The sequence below is a fragment of the Porites lutea genome, chromosome 9 (assembly GCF_958299795.1).
Source record: "Porites lutea chromosome 9, jaPorLute2.1, whole genome shotgun sequence".
Classification (NCBI taxonomy): domain Eukaryota; kingdom Metazoa; phylum Cnidaria; class Anthozoa; order Scleractinia; family Poritidae; genus Porites; species Porites lutea.
This window is the reverse complement of record NC_133209.1, coordinates 11174079-11193923: the sequence shown is the minus strand read 5'-3', so window position 1 is coordinate 11193923 and position 19845 is coordinate 11174079. Positions and strand designations below refer to the sequence as shown.

General features: G+C 37.9%; 2 protein-coding genes across 2 annotated transcripts in view; one reads left to right on the top strand and one right to left on the bottom strand.

Annotated features, from left to right (window-relative positions):
* Positions 1-19845, top strand: part of LOC140947398 (leucine--tRNA ligase, cytoplasmic-like) — a 69752-nt gene that overhangs the window by 23445 nt on the left and 26462 nt on the right. Inside the window, exons 14-22 of the mRNA XM_073396485.1 lie at positions 778-909; positions 2119-2206; positions 2400-2476; positions 3134-3406; positions 3660-3745; positions 4030-4095; positions 6988-7070; positions 8364-8502; positions 12146-12235. Coding sequence (XP_073252586.1) covers positions 778-909; positions 2119-2206; positions 2400-2476; positions 3134-3406; positions 3660-3745; positions 4030-4095; positions 6988-7070; positions 8364-8502; positions 12146-12235 — 1034 coding nt within the window. The remainder of the gene's footprint in view (positions 1-777; positions 910-2118; positions 2207-2399; positions 2477-3133; positions 3407-3659; positions 3746-4029; positions 4096-6987; positions 7071-8363; positions 8503-12145; positions 12236-19845) is intronic.
* LOC140947695 (histamine H2 receptor-like) lies at positions 14039-16733 on the bottom strand. The gene is made up of 2 exons (XM_073396872.1): positions 16420-16733; positions 14039-16325 (listed from the first exon to the last, which is right to left on the bottom strand). Exon 2 carries the CDS (start codon positions 16086-16088, stop codon positions 15012-15014), a length of 1077 nt encoding a protein of 358 aa, XP_073252973.1. The 5' UTR covers positions 16089-16325; positions 16420-16733; the 3' UTR covers positions 14039-15011.

The following is a 19845-nucleotide window of genomic DNA, read 5'->3' as shown; positions in this document are numbered from 1 at the left end:
TTGGAAATATTTCTGGCGGATTTCGCGGTATTTCGCGTTTTTTTTGGGAATTTCGCGGGTCCGCGACCGCGCGAAATATCAGAAGCCCTGTATATATGATCATGTTCACGGACTTGTTAGCATGAGAATACTACGATTTGCACATGAAAAGTAGGAAGGTTTGTAACAAAACAAGGTCACTGGGCCAGCCGCGCTTCTATTGAAAAGCCTGGGAAATGAGCACATAACTGTAAAATGGCCTATTTCACATATGGCAAGTAGGTGATATCCACTATTAATCTGGATGAGTGAACATACCTCAACAAAACCTCGTTGTTGTTTATCCTTTCCAAATCTGCCACTGTTTAGCCTGTTCCAAGCGTTCAGATAATGGAGAATGGCATAGCCCGAGTGTCAGGCCCTCCTCCCTGAAAAGCCCGATCTAAGTGTAAGAATTAAATGGCTCGAAATGCAGAGCAGAGGAAATATGCAGAAGAAAGCCGCTGCCCTCTCAGTCTCACTACTCCCACTCCCTCCTGCTCATTTTTCTTTACGCTGTCCCCCACTATCTGAGTGCCTGGAAACGGCTACCCACTGTTTGGTAAACTAATCTTTATCTTGCTCTGTTGCCAAAATCTAAAACATCAGCTTAGTTTCATGTCTAAAAAAATTTCCACGAAAATGTTTTTGCCCGTTTTTTCCTCTATTCTATAAGAGCAAGGGTGGTATGATTTCTCTTTTGTACAGGACACTAAAACTTCCCCAAATGAAGCTTAAATTTTTATTTTCTTTTTACAGTATATCGCCTTTGCAACGAACATCGAGAATGAAGTTTATATTAGCACCCGACGGGCAGCAAGGAACATGTCTTACCAGGGTTTCACCCCTAACGAGGGCGTGGTCAACGTTCTTCTTGAACTGACAGGTCAGGTTAGTAAATGAAAGCGATGATAAACAGCTTCATTTATAGTGCGTGAGTAGTCCACCTACTGTAGACTTGTTTCATTACACCCACGAAAAGGCTAGGAGTAAAAGCATTACAAAAATCTAGATTTGAAGATATAGTTTTTCAGTATGAATTAGACATGAAGTTACTGTTAAATTTTCCTCCACCAGGATTTTAAGATCCTTTTTTTCAGAGACTTCATATTTTCTTTCCCTTTGAGGGGAGGGGTATTTTTTCGGCGGTGGGCGGAAACATTTTTAAATATTTGAGAGAAGAGGTCAATACAATCGATATATTTTACAAAACTGAATCTTAGAATGTTTGGCTGTTTAACACAGCACCAAATTTGCCGACTCGGAATTTGTTTATTAGATCTGTTCGGCAAAAAAGGATATCAAAAAGGGGCAGGTAATCCCCAATTAATTTACACAGGTGTCTTTTTTATGTTTATCAAAAGTATTATGTACAGTCAAACCCAGTTAATACAGACACTGGAGACACCACAGAAAGTGTCTGCCGGTATTAAGCGGGTCATGTTATTTAAGTCAATAAGCCCCTTTTACTATAATAACAAAATACCAAAGAAATAAAAGAGAACATAAGCATCGTCAAATTAAACTTTTCTAACCTTCATAAAGTCGTCATTACGCGGCTCAAGTCCACGGAAACACTTAAAAATTGCTAGTTTATGGTATTGCTTAATCGATACCCTTCTTTGCATAACTCGTTTGATGCCAAAAATTAACGTCTACAAATCAACCTATCCAGTGTTTGATAGCCCTGGGAACATCTACGTGCTGTCAACTGAAGGATTTTTTACCTTTAAAAAAAAGGTCTATTACAGCACACAGTTGATAATGAAGCGTCGGTATTAGCGAGGTTGGCTTTCTATGAGAATTCGTTGACCGGCAAGAAATTAGTGTGGGTTGTCCTCATTAACAGGTGTTCGTATCAAGCGGGTTAAATTGAGAGAAAATGAAAGGGCTTTTCCCAGGGACAAAGAAAAATGACCGTAATAACGAGGTGTCCGTATTAACCGGGTGTTCGTAACGCGGAGTTCGACTGTTATTAAACAGTTTTGTTTTGTTTCTTGAAACTTTTATTTTTTGACGTTTTCGCGGTAGTTACTTTAACCCCATATTACTCAATTAAAAAACTCTCACTCCTGTTTCAACATTAATTTTGTTTTGTAGGACATTATGGGTATTCCTTTGGATGCTCCCCTGACACATCACAAAGTAGTTTATACTCTTCCCATGCTGACAATAAAAGAGGATAAAGGTAAGACTTGTACAACAGCAGCTCCTGTCAATCCCGCGGCGTCACCGCTAGGTTACCAAGGAGACAAATTGTCAAAACAGGATTGTTCTTTTAACGGCTCAAAGCTTTTGTGAATTTGTTTCGCCTCCTAAGTTATGTAATGGTTAGGCATTTTAAAGGAGTGAGTACATATTTTGTTGTCGCTGATTCTCAGGTACCGGTATTGTGACGTCAGTCCCTTCAGATGCCCCGGATGATTATGCAGCACTTAGAGACGTGAAAAACAAACCGGTCAGTGATTCAACACCTATTAACAACAACAGCGTAAAACAGCAAATTACAGAGATAATCTATGATAACTCTTAGACTGAACGATTTCGAAAAACCCAATTGCAGTCCGTTGTAATCTTCTTCTATTTGTTAATGCGTGCCTTCTTTTCTGTGTCCACTCAATTTGGTGGCCAATTCCTATGCTATGACAAGGCTCCTTTACGCATAAGTGGCATCGGACGTTTGCTCCCAAAGACTCCCCAGGGAGCTACCTTGAATTTATGCTGACAGCGAGATGTCACTTTCAGCGTTTGTTTCGTTGCTTAGCAGGTCCATTGGCAATTGACACATAAGACACTTTCTAAATACCAAGTTGTCTCAGTGAAAGACTGTCAGTGTTCCCCATTCCTCAGCCAAGGGTAACGGAACTTTACCGAACTGAAACGGTTTTCAGTATTGCGCGACTGCTTTCGTTTTTTATTCCTACGCTGTCTCATTGGCAAAATATTCTTGCGCCACTTTCTATTTTACCAGTCAAAAGTAAATCCGTCCTGTCTTGCTCGCACTTTGGTTTCGTTAACGCCACTCACCGGAAAAGTACTTCATAGGGCTGTATAGCGTCACGCCCCGCCACTCCACTGACAGTAAATCATTCTTGTTTTGTCATTGAATTTCAAGGCGTTTAGAGAGAAGTACGGTATTACAGATGAAATGGTCCTTCCTTATGAGCCTATTCCCATCATCCGGGTGCCTGGTTATGGAGACCTGTGTGCGGTAAAGGCCTGTGATGACCTCAAGATAAAGAGCCAAAATGATAAGGACCTTCTGGTGGAAGCCAAGGAACTCACTTACAAAAAGGGTTTCTATGAGGGAACTCTCATCATTGGGGAATTTGCTGGGCAGAAAGTTCAGGATGTAAAAAAACTTGTGCAAAAGAAAATGATAGACAGCGTAAGTGTGCATCGGATTTTAATGCTTTTGTCTTTTACCATAAACGCCAAAAATCTGGCTGTTGGATGCTGTGTTTCAGTGTTTTTGTTCATTCATTTACTTGAGTAAGGAAACAGAATAAGGTAACATTTGCACACAACACCCCACAACACTCGAGCCCTGTTCTGTCGAGTTGAATCTTTTGATAAATTTGTTCCCTAAATCATCAATTTTCTTTGGAAATTACAAATCCTTTGATTGCTTATGTCTTCAGGATGAGGCAAGGATTTACATGGAGCCAGAGAGAAAAGTAATTTCTCGATCCGCGGATGAGTGCGTTGTTGCCCTGTGTGATCAATGGTAAGGCAAACTATGTTTACACGGGAAGGATAATGACTGTACATCAAGTCCTTGTGTGGAGCATTTTACATCCTCTTCGATTCAGTTGTGTGGAACTTTTATCACAATTAGTGTCCAGCTTAGTTTAAATAATTCGTGGCGCAGGTGTGCAGCTTGAAATTTAAATTATCTCGCTTCAGAATCGGCAAGATTTCTCAGTCTCAATCTTTCCACGGAAAGAGTTCTGCGTCATTGTTAACATGCAAGGAGTATACGGTGTTATTATTTTTTTCTCGCTCTCTTAGGTTTTTAGATTATGGTGACGAACCCTGGAAAAACACGGCGCGGGACGCCTTGAAAGATTTAGAAACGTAAGTACAAATATAGGAGGAAGCGTGTCCGATTGGTTAGAGCGCTGGACTTGCAATTTGGAGTTCCCGAGTTCAAGTCTCCCCCTGACCGCTGGTTATATTTGTTCTCGGTAGTCCCGAGTTCAAATCCTCGGCCATGCTTGCGAAACGCCAGATGGTTTGCCTCCGGCCAGTTGGGATTTTTAACTCTGTTAAGTTTAAGGTGTTTCGATACAGTTTTTCAAAGGCCATACCGATATTTTTCAATCGCCTTAAAAGTAGTTTTTTCCTTGTCCGATCGCTATAAAATTTTCACCAGTAATTGGCTATGGATTGAAATTTGTGAAAATGTAGTTTTAAGTAAAATCGATATTACTATGACAACAATAAACAAAAAACTTTGAAACTGATAAAAGCCGAATTTTGTGTGATCTAGACCTGCTACTGAAAATTCAACACTAGGAACTTAAAGTTTGGTGTTTAGCAAACAATCTCCGTAAGAAGTAAAAAATTCTGTATGTTTGAATTCGAATAAAACGAAAATATATTTCAAACCTTAAATTTTCAATAGCCGTGATAGGTTATGCAATAAAAACGTTATAAATGACTCAAATTATTCTTAAGTAGCGTAAGAATGATGCTTAATATCATGTTTTGATGCTAGGAAATTTTGGTGTACTTTCGTTCATGCGATATTGAAATCTAACCTGTTTTCTCACCATCTGTATAAGTGCAACTTCATTCAGAATTTGGACTTTTAGCGCTTTCTTGTATATCTCCGAAACGACTCGAACGAATTTTTTCAAAATCTATTCACATAATCTTCATAATGTATATAAAAATGTCCGAAACTTTCATTAAGATTGATTCACTGTAACACCTTGAAATTTCAAGACAAATCTATCCGACGAACCGGTCAAAAATCTGCGCTCCAACATTCACTGTTTTGACGTTATGGTAATTTTTCCAAATTAATGCGGACAATACATATATCCATGACTAGTACATTTCAGTGTGAGTATTGCCAATATTTTACATTCAAAAGATGCGATAAATTCAAACTAAGATGTACTACTCATGGAGGTATGTATAGTGCGCATTATTCTGGAAAAATTAGCATAACGTCAAAACAGTGAATGTTGTAACGCAGATTTTTGACCGGTTGGTAGGACAGGTTTGTCCTGAAATTTCAAGGTGTTGCAGTGAATCAATCTTAATGAGACTTTCGGACATCTTTATATACATTATGAAGATTATGTGAATAGAATTGAGAAAAAATTCGTTCGAGTCGTTTCGGAGATATACAAGAAAGCGCTAAAAGTCCAAATTCTGAATGAAGTTGCACTTATACAGATGGTGAGAAAATGGGTTAGTTTTCAAGATCGCATGAACGAAAGTACACCAAAATTTCCTAGTATCAAAACATGATATTAAGCATCATTCGTACGCTACGTAAGAATAATTTGAGTCATTTATAACGTTTTTATTACATAACCTATCACGGCTATTGAAAATTTAAGGTTTGAAATATATTTTCGTTTTATTCGAATTCAAACATACAGAATTTTTTACTTCTTACGGAGATTGTTTGCTAAACACCAAACTTTAAGTTCCTAGTGTTGGACTTTCAGCAGCAGGTCTAGATCACACAAAATTCGGCTTTTATCAATTTCAAAGTTTTTTGTTTACTGTTGTCATAGTAATATCGATTTTACTTAAAACTACATTTTCACAAATTTCAATCCATAGCCAATTACTGGTGAAAATTTTATAGCGATCGGACAAGGAAAAAACTACTTTTAAGGCGATTGAAAAATATCGGTATGGCCTCTGAGAAACTGTATCGAAACACCTTAATTTGAATTATTTGTTTCAGGCATTTGCTCGGCCCCACTAGCCTTAATGCATTAATGCTATAAATACTGCCAAGGGTAAATGACGGAATTATTACTATTATTAAGTAATTTTCTGAGATTTTATCAGCACGAAAACGATTGCGGCTAATGCCTTCATTCGCTAAGCTAATCAAATCACTTTTATTGCAGTTGGGTGCTGCCCTTTGTTGTGTACGTGTTAATAAGTGACTTCAGACAACTTAAATATTTGCTCTTTTTTGTTTGTCGATATCATTCGATCAGGAAGCGGGAGATGACGAACAAACCAGAAAAACAAAAAACAAAACGAATGGAAAATCTGAAATGTCCTGTCGTATAAGAACAAGATACCATTCAAAAAAGTTATTTATATTTACCGTGTGATTCGGTTGTTATAGAATATATATGATGCTTGAAATTCAGGCGGTAAAATATTTTTTTAAAGTGGGTTGCTTCCTGCGCTCGAATTCAAAGCGAAATCTTAATGGGAGTTGTTTTTAGTGGAATATATCTTTAGAGCCTCTAAGTCTTTTACGTTTCTTACTACCGAATGGTTATGAATCTGTGCAATCGCTGGAATCGTGATGAAATGCCCGCTTACGGGTTATAGGGAGTGGTACGACCCAAGGCGTTGAAGGTTCGACTGTAATAGATATTAGAAGGATTAGCGAAGAGAAGTGGGGACGAGAGTAACTTTGAGATGTAAACGGCCATGATGAAGCTTTTGACTTCAACTGAGGATAAAATTTGTCCCATGAGAAGTTAACCAATGGATCCTTCTGAGCCGTGAAGCTGAGTAACGTGACATAACCTAACGAGTACGTGACCTCTGTAGCGCAAATGACCGTGACCACTGATGTCTTAGCAAGGAATGTATGTGAAGGGAATTAAAGCGGCCGTCGATAATACAATGTTAGACACTTTTTTTGTAGTTGTTCGTGAAAAAGTCGAATTTGAATAAATGAAGTAAAATGAATGAATTTGAGTTACGGAGAAACTGAATATGATTATCGCTTATTTCCTTGTCTTCGCGTGACAGATTTGCGGAAGAAACCAGGCGGAACTTTGAGGCCACGTTGGACTGGATTCACGAGCATGCGTGTTCAAGGTCGTATGGTCTCGGTGAGTAAATGGCAGGTTAATTGTCCAAACAATTCATGCTCAGCTTTTGTTATACCTACCGCAATTGAAATTTCGTGAGTGGTTGGAATATGGTATTGGCTCGATCATACGATCCTGGTAATTCCGCTCTGACTTTTAAAGCCCTTCCAGTTCCAAACCTCAAACCAGAAGGTTTTTTATTATTTCTTTGCGGTATTGAATTCGTTTCATTCAGCTATGATGAAGTTTTTTGAAGATATGAAGACGTTTCTGTCCTATGACAAATATCCAATGGATCCTTCTGAGCTGACGAATGACCCTAAATAAGGGTTAACGAAATGTTTCCTGATGTTATCCCTGCTTTTCACGTTTTTTAAACCACCCAGACCTCTCTTCGCACTTTTCAAAGTTCGCTTAAGCACTTGTTCCCTCGTTCCCTTGAGATCTCAAGGTTCTACTAGTCACACTAAGGCCCAATCAACTCTGGAAATGGCCTGTTTCGGCATTTACTTCACGGTTGCGCCTGCAAGACTGCGTCACTAGGGCCCGCGGAGCAAGTTTTAAAGTAGGGGGGGGGGGGCGCTTTACCTCTTTTGAAGTGGGAAAGGGGGTTGATGAACGCTCATCAAAATGTTAATATATTTTATTGATTCAAAGAAACAAAAGATATCTTCGTTAATTCGAAGAAACAAAAGATATTTAAGAACTGCAGTAAAGTGCGATTAACCAAGTGCCGATTTAATACAGTTACAACAACTCATCAAGCATAGTTTAACAAACGAGGAAGGAGTTAGTAAGAAAAGACTGAAGTATGTAACCATGCACAGAAAAGTGAGAGAAGGGAGCATCATAATTCTGGCGAGGTTTACTGGCCCACTGTCATGAAATTGGATTCATTTAGTGTACCGAAATTTCTTTTCCAATTATCAGCAAATTCATTTGCCAAGGCGACGTTGTTGTGGCTGTTTAGTACTGTCAGATTACTGGAACTTTCCTGCGTCATTGTTGAGCAGAGGCATGTTTTTAACTTTCAAGCCGCTAAAAAGGACCTTTCTCTTTCTGCACTGATTGCAGAATTACTCGTAGTAGCTTGTCATCATCATCGTCATCATCATTATCATCATCATCTTCATCGTCATCATCACCTCCTCCCCCTCCTCCTCTTCTTATTATGATCGTTAAGGTGAACGTAGTCCTCCTCCTCCTCCTCTTCCTTCTTCTTCTTCTTCTTCTTCTTCTTCTTCTTCTTCTTCTTCTTCTTCTTCTTCTGCATTTTAATTTTCTTTATTTTTTGACTTTTTATTTTCATTTTAGGAACTCGACTTCCTTGGGATGAACAGTATTTAATAGAGTCATTGTCTGATTCAACCATTTACAATGCATACTACACAGTCGCACACTTGCTGCAGGAGGGGTCATTTGATGGATCTGCTGGTGGACCTCTAGGAATAAGGTACCTTTCACTTGGAATATGTAATATACTCCTCCTCCATAAGTGTCCACTGTAAGATTCTTTTTGTAGCGTTACCTTGAAACCAGTGTCATTGTTTGTTTGATTATTGCGGTGAAGTGTCTGAGTGTTGTTAGTGATTCCAATAGACGTGTGGGGATATTGATCCGTTATCGATTGACCTGTTGTTACTTACTCTCTCAGTGACTTCACTGAAATGTAAGTGTTTGTGCAATATCGATAGCATTTAAAAAGTGCAATGTGGCAATCCATGAATTTGTTTATTCACAGGGTAACTAAGGTCAATAACCTTTGCCGAACTGTGCACACTGAGAAGCTCAAGGAGGCTTTGTGCATGCTGACTGCTAATTAACGACCTCGCTTTTGGGGTTAATTTGGTTGGTTGAATTGGTTGATTTGTAATGTTTAAATTCTCGGCCATACTTGCACTTGAGTCAGTTTGTCAAATTTAAGCTTTATGAGGTAGTCAGACGTCCCTTATAACTGGTTTTATATTGTGAAAGAGGTTTTAGGAACCAAACATAAGTTAGGTCTACCTCGGGAAAGTGACCTTCATCATCTCTGAGCGTGGTATGAGAAAGTGCCTTGAACGAAGGCCCAAGATCAGTCTGTCAGCTTGTTATTTTGGGTAAATACCTTTTTCCGGTCCGCTCTTCAGTCTTTCTTAACGCTTTCTACAGTAAACAATTAACATTTTTTCTTTGGTTTTATTTTGGGTTTTATCTACTGAGTTGTTTAAGTCAGTTTCCCTTTATAGTATAACCTTGTCCCCGGCACGGGTATTTTCACACATTGAGCTTTCCGCAAATGCTAGACAAATTTTCGTGTAGTTGGGTTGGGATAGGCATGCTTGGAATTTAGCGAATCATCAGATCGTAAAGACGGTAGCATTTGATGACTGACTCCTGTTTTTTGTTTTTGCTTGAATGGTTGCAATCTCTCTATAGGTGTTAAAAGTTTGAAATACTAGACTGAAATTGCGGTGAAAGTTTTGTTAGACAAGAGTATTATACTTTCAATTTCGCGGCTCTTAATTTGTGAGCAAGAACTGATACCCTAAGACATTAGCTGTCTGACTAGCGACAGGTGAATGGAATTTAACTTGTAATATAAACTCCAGTTCAGTATATAAGTGCTTCCCATCCCTCGGCCTTCTGTTTCAAGATTTTTCGACTTAAATTCCCAGGTCAATTTAATAAAACCTTTGTAAGTATATTTTACAAGTGTTGCTATTTCTACAGTAGCGTAAACATTTTTATGACTGGACTGCTGGTTCTAGTAAGTTCTTTATCAAGTTTCAGGTTTCAAGACTATTGTTTTAGCATATTTCATAACTAATTATTAATGAATATACAGTATGACTGCTTCATGGCGATGAGGCCCAACGAAAACCACTGAGCTTATGATTACTAATTATACGCTCCCTCAATTGATAATATTTAGTTAATTATCAACGTATTATAACAACGACAAACCAGTGGTAGAGGATCATGACATGTTAGATATTTGTTTCAGTTAAGCCTAGTTAGTCGGACAACTAGAAAGTGCTATACGAAAAGGGATTAAAAAAGTGAGAAAAATGCAGGAATTGAAAAATATCTAAAATAAGAGGATTCTTTTCAGTTTAGTGGAAAAAGAAGGGAGCGTTTTGAATTTCATCGGCTTTTCTTTCTTTTATATCCACCAAAGTAGATGCCTTTTCTTCACAACTTTCTTATATAACACTCTTCATGTTACTAAATGTTTCAGACTTCGACCCCTTGTAGATGGACAATATTTCACATCCGACCTTGTCTTGTGTTGTCTGGACATTATGTTTTATAGTGCTACTGTTTATTATGCTATAGAAGGGAGGTTCGTACTTTGAGCATGCAGTTAGATCCTTGAGAATGGCCATGTGAACAAAGCTATTGAGCAGAAAGATTTCTGTGCTGTTGATTATTGTCCTGCCGTTGCTAGAATTTGAATCTGTGAGTTTATTTCTTAAAGAATGACGTCTTTCACTTGTGTGGTACTTTACTGTTCTCTTGAGTCTGTGAATAAATCCCAAAAGTTTGGTCATTCGTCGCTTCCCTGATATGATCAAATACTACTCACTTCACGGTTTGTAATGATCTCAGGGAAAACAAGCCAGTTTATTAAAAGGCCTCAAAAACGTTCCTTTGGCCTCGGCCATTCTTTTAGTAATTCTTACGTTTTGGGTTATTTTGCCAAAAGAAAAAACACTCTGTCCTAAGCCGTTCCATACTATTTTTTTTCGTCCAAGTTTAAAAATATACAACATCTAACCGGATACACCTTCGTGAATATACAAAATGTCTTGATAAGTAAAATATGATATTTAACTTTAAGATATATAAAGGAAATTAATTTTTTGATTCAGTTGTGTATAAAACAGTAGGAGAAAAACGTTTGAAAATTTACTGATCAACGGATATGGCAAATATACCCCCCAGCTATAGCTCATTTTATAGATTTTTATGTAAAAAGCAACCTGATTCATGCCAGATTCTATATGAATTTAGAAAATTAAAAAAGATAACTCCACTTCTTTTTAAGGGGCGCGGGGAAGGGGGGGGGGGGGTAGGAATACATGTTTTTTAATTGCAATGATCTCTGTTACACCAGTTTTATAGAAAATTAATTACAATTCACCAAATATTGACAAGGTGTGATGTTCGTCTCCCACTATTGGAGGTCTGCTAGTAGAAAGGATTGAAGTTTTGTTTTTCTTTATAGTTTTATCGTATTCTGAAATACAGTAATAACAAACAAACAAAAACAGCAACAATAAAAGGCGCCATATCGCATTCTAATGTTTTGTTTATCGTTGAGCTCGGTGAGTTATATTTGTACTCCATATTTCTGCCCTGTATGCTCTTAGCGTTGCTTGTTTTTCCTCCTGTTTGGTGATGAAGAATGATCTGTTATCATACGTATTCCTCTCCCTTCATCACTTTTTTTTGCGCATTTAAAGTAAAGTTTTTGCTAATTTAGTAGGCGATTTGTGGCCATTGTTTTATTTCTTAGTTATTTTTATCAAAATGTAGGTTTGTTTTTTGTGTGCATTTTGGCTTCCTTCAAAGGTTAATGCAAGCGAAAATTAATGGAGAAAATCTTTACTTTCCTTGTAACGCAACACTCAGGTATTCAAACTACTTTTGATTTAAAAGCAAGGTGTTTTACCGATAAAATACAGTTGTCGTTGGTTTATTAGAGTATTGATGTTGGACCGTTGACCAACGAACACATTTTATTTTATACCAGTGTATGCTTTTTGCCATATGTGTATGATGACTGTGGCTGAGAGTTAATCTAAGATTGATAAAACGTTTTCAGTGCAAAATAGCCAATTTGATTTTTCGTTTCAGTAGCACTTTAAAAGCAGGAGGATAAAAGCCACTTATTGCGGTTTCAATTCTTCTTTAATCCTTGGAGCGAGTAGTGAAAGTTGTGGACAAAGGAAGAATGATTGAGCAAGGAGTTGCACGATAATCAGCCAAAAAATCTGAAATCTGAATTTGGGGGACACAAAGCCATTGTTTTCCGCCATCTTTTATTATTAATTATCATCGAACGCGTTTTGCTTAATCGTTTTGCAATCTTGTTGTATTTTTCCTTTCAGGGCCGAACAAATGACCCGTGAAGTGTGGGATTACGTATTCTTCAAGGATGCCCCATTTCCAAAAACAGATATCTCAGCTGGAAAACTCGAGTGAGTATCTGATACATTCTTCTTTACGGAAATGAAATTTTGCTATTGTCCTTTGTCATACTGTTACCGGCGACAAGTAGTTGGCTATGCTGTTTAGGACTCTAGGAAAGGGAGACGTCGGCGCAGCTACAGTCTCCTGCGGACACTTTCACCCAACGCTGTTTTTTCAGCAATTCTGACCCGTCTCCTCGTCTTCCCAATGTTGGTTATCGCAGTTAACTCACCAAGTCTTGTACACCACATTGGGAGGGCAAGAAGACAGCAAAGTGTCCAAACAATTTTGACTAAGATTGTAGGTTAGTGCGGCTTGCCTATAAGAAAACCAGAAAAATTAACTTAAGAACGTTACTTGACTTTTCGATGTTTCGAACATCATTATCAAGAGTGGGAAATGTCAAGTTTCAAAGTTGTTAAAAGAGTTTGAGTAAATTTAATTGCATTCGTACATGCTTCATTATTATGTAGATTTCTTAACAGAAAAGCTCCTGATTGAACGTTCAGTGATCGTTTGAGTTCTTGTATAAATAGCATCTCGTAGACAAGGCATTCGAATATATTTCTGCATTTTTTGAGGACCGAAAATTGTCCGTGAGGGTTGGTTGATAACCGCTATCCTATGTTTTTTTTTCTTCTTCAGTTGGCGATAGATCGTCAAAACTGTTACCTCCCAAAAGCTACTTTTGCAGTTCTCAGTACCACACCTTGTTAGTGCGAGTTCGCTGAAGGCAGGTTGAGAAAAAGAAACCGCTGCTTTGTTATGCCTTGATTACTCCATACAATATGTACCTCTGTCTATAAAAACTAAACCAATGAAGTCGAAAATTTTACGACTTAACACCCTCTTTTTAATTCTTTTTTTGTAATGGTTGACCCTACTTTCTTTGTGGTATATCTAATAAGTTTTGGTTTGACACGTAAACGACACGAGCTTTTAGCGCATTACGATTATTATTTGCGCCCAGAAATAGCAAGCATTTTTTTGGTTAAAATCCTGGCGCTCCCTTTCGTTATTCCTTTTTCAGGAATTTATTTCCGCCTTGAATCAATCTAAAAAGAAGTAGACTTGTACTCTCCTGCTCTGTTATTTTGTATCCACAAATTCATTGCGATATTTTTTAATCCAAAGCTGCGTGTTGTAATCAGTTTACAGCCAACAAGATGGTGAAAAGCTCAAACGATGTTTATCGTTTCCAGACAAATATCTTGAAGCCTTAATCAGACTATTATCTAGTGTTGACCGATTGTTATTATCATGTACTCAGACCGGCAAACCGTGCCAAAGGCAATGAAATAGTCATCTCAAAGGGTGACTATGTTATTATTTAAAAAGAACATCCAGTTACAAGGGAAGTGAAATTAATTTTGATTCGATACAAAACGGCTTGATAAGTGCCTTATAAAATCACCCTAATCATCAAATGAATGTTTTAGCTTTAAATGTCTTAGCAAAATTGCCTAGGGCTTTAAAAATACTATTTTACAATATGAAAAAGCCCTGTCCAGCTGCGCTTGTATTCAGTATTAAATGTCACATCGCGTGCGTGTTCGACTTTCGCGCTGTTTTATTCAGGCATCACGACTAATTTGTCGTTGAATATTCTCGTTAAATTTTCGTGGTTTAGTTTGTCCTGCTGTTTACCCATTGTTTTAACCCCAAAAATATATATCTTTTTTCAAAAGCTTTTTAAATAAAGTTGAAAATATCACTAGGTTTTTTTATTTTTCTGTTACATCTACATTTAAATTTTCTCCTTTTCTTCGCAAGAAAAGAAAACAAACAGGTTTTGAATAACGACGGAATTAAAAAAGTGTTCCCTTATCCTCACTTAGAATTTAATGTCAGTTTTTTTTTTCAGAATACTTAGAAGTAGATTAAAGTTATTTGTAGGGTTTATACAAAACATTGCAACGAACAAACAACAACAACTCAATTAAAATACCGAGCTCTTCTAGCCGAGCACCAGTGCTCCACTAATCGGGTACGCGTACACAAAATAATTCAAATAAATAATTCTTACTCCAATTAATAAAAAGATATAATAATGGGAATATGAACATTGTATATCCTAAGTGGTATTAACGATTACACGTTTCACTAGCGTTACAACTATCACTGTCCACTTGGCACAAGTCTTGATAAATCTTTTTTTCTAATTTACTTCTGAAGCTCTGAAGATATGTCACTTCTCTCACTTAGGGATTTAATTATTTGCAAGAATGCTTCCCATATTTTACCTTAGAAATTCTTTTAATTTTGCATTTGTGAGATTATAGGACAATGACTTTCACAATTTGCACAGAATTTCTTGGATAACTGTTCTGCAAAGAGCTCCAGAATTAGTTTTATTTGTTATTTTCCGCCAGCCTGATATTCTCGCTACTCCCTTCATTTTCCTTTCATGTACAGGCTTTACATACTCGAAACTTAAAACCTCATCACAGTGTCGCGGTAACTTTAATTTCTTTCTAGGTCTTTCGTCTAGTCCGATATTTTGTGGTCGACGTAGGAAAATTGGACTCAACGACAACTGACTATCCAGAAAGGAGTTTTGCCGGTTCTCTCACGGTAAAAGCTGTCAAAAAAAATGTCAGGGACTTGGCGCCCATATGAAAATGTGGGGGCGAACTTTCATCTGATGTAGTCGACTAAACTGTGAATCTCCAGATGAATAGGAACCAGCAGTGAAACTTAAATGGTCTCATAATTCCACTTTGATAAAAAAAGTCAAAAGAAAATAGTAAAATATTTACCAACGTAACTTCAAATGGCTTTCGCTTACTCTTGGTACAGTTTAAGTTCGGATCCATGAGTATCGGCGCTTGTTTTTTCTACAGTATATAAAGCCGTCATAGTCATGCTTGTTCGACTTTCAGTTCTTGATTTGTGTTTCTTACAAAGTGCGTGATTCAGAGCTTCCCTGAAATCCTTTTTTCCAAGGACGTATAACAGTGGGTTGGACAGGGATGTAAAGAAGCGAGTGTAGTGATAGAAGACATACGATGCCCAAGCAGGCAAGTCGGCTTCATGTGCTAGCTGCTCTTGGAGGCTCAAGATAAAATATGGAAGCCAGCATACAACGAACACGATCAACATCGCTAAAAAGATGATGGCTGTTTTGCGCTGAGCGCTATTTTGCGCAGGCGTCAACTCAGGATCTGAGGGACTGTGATATCTTCTTATCTGCCGCTCGTGGTACCGGACTGTTATAAAAATGTGCGCATAGGTGAAGACCATTACAAGGAGGGGAACCGCGAAAAATATAACAACAACTGTCAGGTCGTATGCTATCTGCGCTTTATTTACCTCATCTGTGTCATCTTCGTTCATGCTAGCATTTTGCCGCCATGATAGTTGAATAAGGGTCACAAATGTGGCCGAGATCCACGCCAGGGTTGTGAGCGCAAAGAACACTTTTCGTGTCATGATGCAGTGGTATCTTATGGCGTGTCTTATAGCAATGTAGCGATCCACAGAGACAAGGACAATATGTAGAACTGTGGACACTGAGATAAATCGCCATATTAATACAGAAGGCGGACAAACGTTGTTGTCTCCGAAGATGGTACAGGTGATGGCGAGCGGAATGCCAACTAGACCTGCCAATAAGTCACTTACAGCTAGACTGACAAGAAACGAGTTAGTGACAGTTCTAAGAGAGCGGTTGCGAATAAACATTACAATGACCATTACGTTTAAGATGACGATGAAGCACGCCAGTACGACTGGAAATGTGTCGAATTCCAAGCTGAATTCTTCCATGTCTATTTCGTCTCTCGAAAGTTCACCGCTTCCGAACGAGCCTTCATCGGCGGTGAAGTCTTGCTCTCCCATCAATTTTGTCCTGTTTCCCATGAGTACGATTTCAGTTGACGTGAAAAAAAAAAGGTTGACTGACACCCAGTTTGCTACCAGCTGATGTTGTTTGCGCTTTCTAAGATAAACGCCGATCCGATAGTGATAACATCTTTAAGAGCGTCTTACAGCCCAAAGCATGAAGTCGCTAGAAACTTTTCAATGCAAATGTTCTTTTTTGAGTTCACCCGATGTTGTTTCCTGAAGAGATGACAGTGATGTCTCCCCGGTGTCTCGCTGTGAAGAGAAATCATTACAAACCAAATGAAAACAATTTAAAAAAATTCCGGGAAAAAGGTAACACAGAGTGAAAAATGTGTGTCTTTCTTACGCTACAGCTTGTTCGGTTACACGAGATTTCTCTGTTGAGGCGTATGTTAAGCTGCAGTACTAGTAGCGTTATATACAAGTCTTCCTCAACAAGATTGAATTGGTCAGTGCGTGTGTTAGGCGTCTATCTGTAACTGATACGAAGTAGAGAGGTTTTTGTCATAATTATTGTCGGAAAAGAGCCCCTGGCTATTTTTTCTTGACAGGTTGATTGCTTCTTTGACATTGTCTCATCATGTTGGGTAGTAAAAGCCCTAATGTGTTGAGTTCCGAATATCAACCTTCTATTTCCTAACAGTTGTTTTTGGTGCTTTCGTGATCGAAATCGCGTACACAGCAAACAAATGCTCGTTTTCGCCACAAAAGGCTTCTTCAGTAATTTAATCCTAGTCTTCATGTGTTGTATTAAGTCGTAATTAGACTTGCATAAGTAAGGTGTATTACGAGTATGTTCCAGTTGGCCTTGGCTTTCGCTATTAACGATGAAGTAAGTACTTTTCACTTACTTTACGTCAAGTCCAATATACGAGAACATTTTGTCCTTCTTTCGCCGCATTATCCTCCTCTTATTTTAAGAGAAGTCAATTGCATTTGGCGTTGCATTTTATTCCCGTTAATTGGGTTTTAGCAGTTGACCTTCGCGCCGAAATTCCCTGAAGAGTATCCTATATAATGTACTGCATTCATTTCCTTTCCATGTTTTCTCCGATCATCTAATCTGCTTTAGTAGCTCATTTCTTGTTGATATGTCCACATTGGTTCACTAACCTTTTTAATGAATTAGTCTCTGTGGCCAAAGTGAAAGACGCGATGCTTCAGATTTCAGATACCATACTGAACAGATTTTAGCGGACGAAATAACGACACGCGCATTTCTCAAAAAGAATTGTAAAAAATAAGTATGAAATGTACATGCGCCAAAGAAAATCGATTATGCGGAAGATGTTATCAGTTAAATGTAGAATGATAAACAATAGATTTTACAGGTCGTAAATTCGCTTTGCTTCGATTAAAATTCAGTTTTGTCGGTAGAATTGTTTTCTGTCGTTAGCTCTTTAGTAGCAGCTGATAAGAACCTGTCGAGATAAGTATGGGCAAATGTGTCGCAAATTGAACATCCGTAAGCGCGCTCTTGAGCCTAAAGCTGTTTAATAAGCCAGTGGAAGTAGCAATTTAGAGCTGTCTTGCCGTGCCTTGCTGCGCGATCGTCATTTAAAAGCTTTTGAATTATCGTGAACTAATAGCTGTAATTATTAGGGATTTGGTTTTGTTTGAGAGGTTACTATATCAAATGGGTAGAATCTTGACGTAATTATTAAAACTATCCAGTCCAAAACGATTCATCATTGCAAAATAAACACTACATTTCGGGAAATGTCTTACGTTAATGTTAATAGTCGTGAGGTGGATTTCCACTGTCGCGTAATTTTAACGTGCGTAAGGGCGTAAAATTAACGTGCATAAATAAAATAGAGAAAATGTATGAAAGGTCGCGCGCAAACGTTTAAGTTTTGGCGCGGTCAGTTCAACTCTTACATTCACGCGAGACCTTTCATACATTAGTTCCTCTAAAAAAAATTACGCGACAGTGGTAATCCGTCCTTACTCATGAAAAAAATCTAAATACTTACAGATGAGATAAGATCATGCATCTTTGCAGCACCAAAACACTATTTAGAAATGTACCACAAAGTTGTTCTGATCAACCAATGTTATTTGGAATTTTATCGACACGCTAACCTTTTGTAGGTATTTTGGTTTGTAATCACTCGAATACATCAAAAAAGACATTTTGAAACAAAAGTAATTCATTTGTTATTTGAGACCCGTAGCGCAACAGTTTTCGGATTTGAACGTCAACTATTTTTAGGGATTACTGTGACAATATATTTCGAGATATGTACAAATGAACTTGTTGTTTTAACACAACTAACCTGCGTACCAGGCTCCTCTAAGTAATATGGGCGCAAGATTGGAAAAGATGAGCTATTCCTTTTCGTGTCGAACGCGTTCCGTTCCGTGCGGAAATTGTTAGTCATTATGTCGCTTAGTGTTGTGCTGCATTAAGAAATTGTTTCTTGTTAAAAAAAAACCCTCGTTAATACGGCCACCCCACCCCGTTAATACGGCCAAATTTTTTTGGCCCATTGGTAACCGTATTAACGGGGTTCCACTGTATTTTACGTTTTGTTTTACGCGGTTTTTTGTTTAGTTCTCTGTTGCCTTCATAATACATACACCATACAGCTATTGATAGGATACGAGCGAGCGATACGAACGAGCAGTTCCACGCTTGTGATTTGTCTGAAACAGGAGCCGATTACTGTAATCGGCTCCTGTCTGAAACAGCTGCTAGGCAGCGCCAGCAGTAGTGAAAGTGTACTGGTTGATCTCTAAGACTTCGTGTCACAAAAGAGAATTTTCTCTGCATTTAAGAGCAGTGACATATTGCAGATGGGTTGTTTTCTACGCACTGTGCATAGCACTTCGTTATTAAAAGTACAAATGCTAACTTTGTATCATATTTCAAAGCCTAGATTAAAACTAAAAAGAAACTGTCTCTCTCACCCGGTTTCCTGGTAAAGATATCTTGCGCGCATGTTCTGTTCAACATTTTGCATCGTGTTGTTAATTAGTGTGAAAGTCGAACGACAAACTTTATTTACCACCAGCATCCTCTTATACCAAAAATTGAATTGAAATTACAAAGTTTTAAAAATGGCTTGTTGTTAGAGAATAAGTTAAGCAGAAAGTGAGCTGTGATGAGACGGTAAATGTAGAGAAAAAGTCTATAAAATTTTTTTCGTTGTTGTTATTGTTGTTTCATCATGTATTTTCCATTGGTATTAAGTATATAAACTGGTGCGATTTTTTTTAAAAATTTCATTATCCGTTTTCGTCGCCTCATAATGCTATCCATCTTTTCACATTGTAAACCGTTATATTATTATTCCAGCACCTCGTAAAGGGCAAAAAACGCTCTTGCAAATATACTATAAACTGAACAGCCTGGTTAATTTTAATAATTTCTCAGTCTTTCACGAGGTTCGTTATATGGTGTGGGTCGTTATATAATTATCACAAAGTTCGTTATATTCGGGACCATATTGTTATCACTAAATTCGTTATTTCTCGGGAGGTTCGTTATATTGGAAGGTTCGTTCGTTATCGGGAGCTTGTTATATTATGATCACAAGATTTCTTATTTCTTGTAGGTTCATTATTTCTTGTAGGTTCATTATTTCGGGAGTTTCGTTATAGCGGACGGTTCGCGGTTCGTTATCGGGAGGTTCGTTATTATTATAACGAGATACGTTTTTTATAGGTTCGTTGCCTCGTTCGTTACATCAGGAGGTTGGCTTTACCGGGGGATTCCGCGTTATATCGAAAGGTTCGCTTATGTTGTATATTCTTGGCTCGTTAATTC

Bases quoted from the DNA above. Each gene is read 5' to 3' on its own strand.
- LOC140947695 (XM_073396872.1), bottom strand. From the start codon at position 16,088: ATGGGAAACAGGACAAAATTGATGGGAGAGCAAGACTTCACCGCCGAT.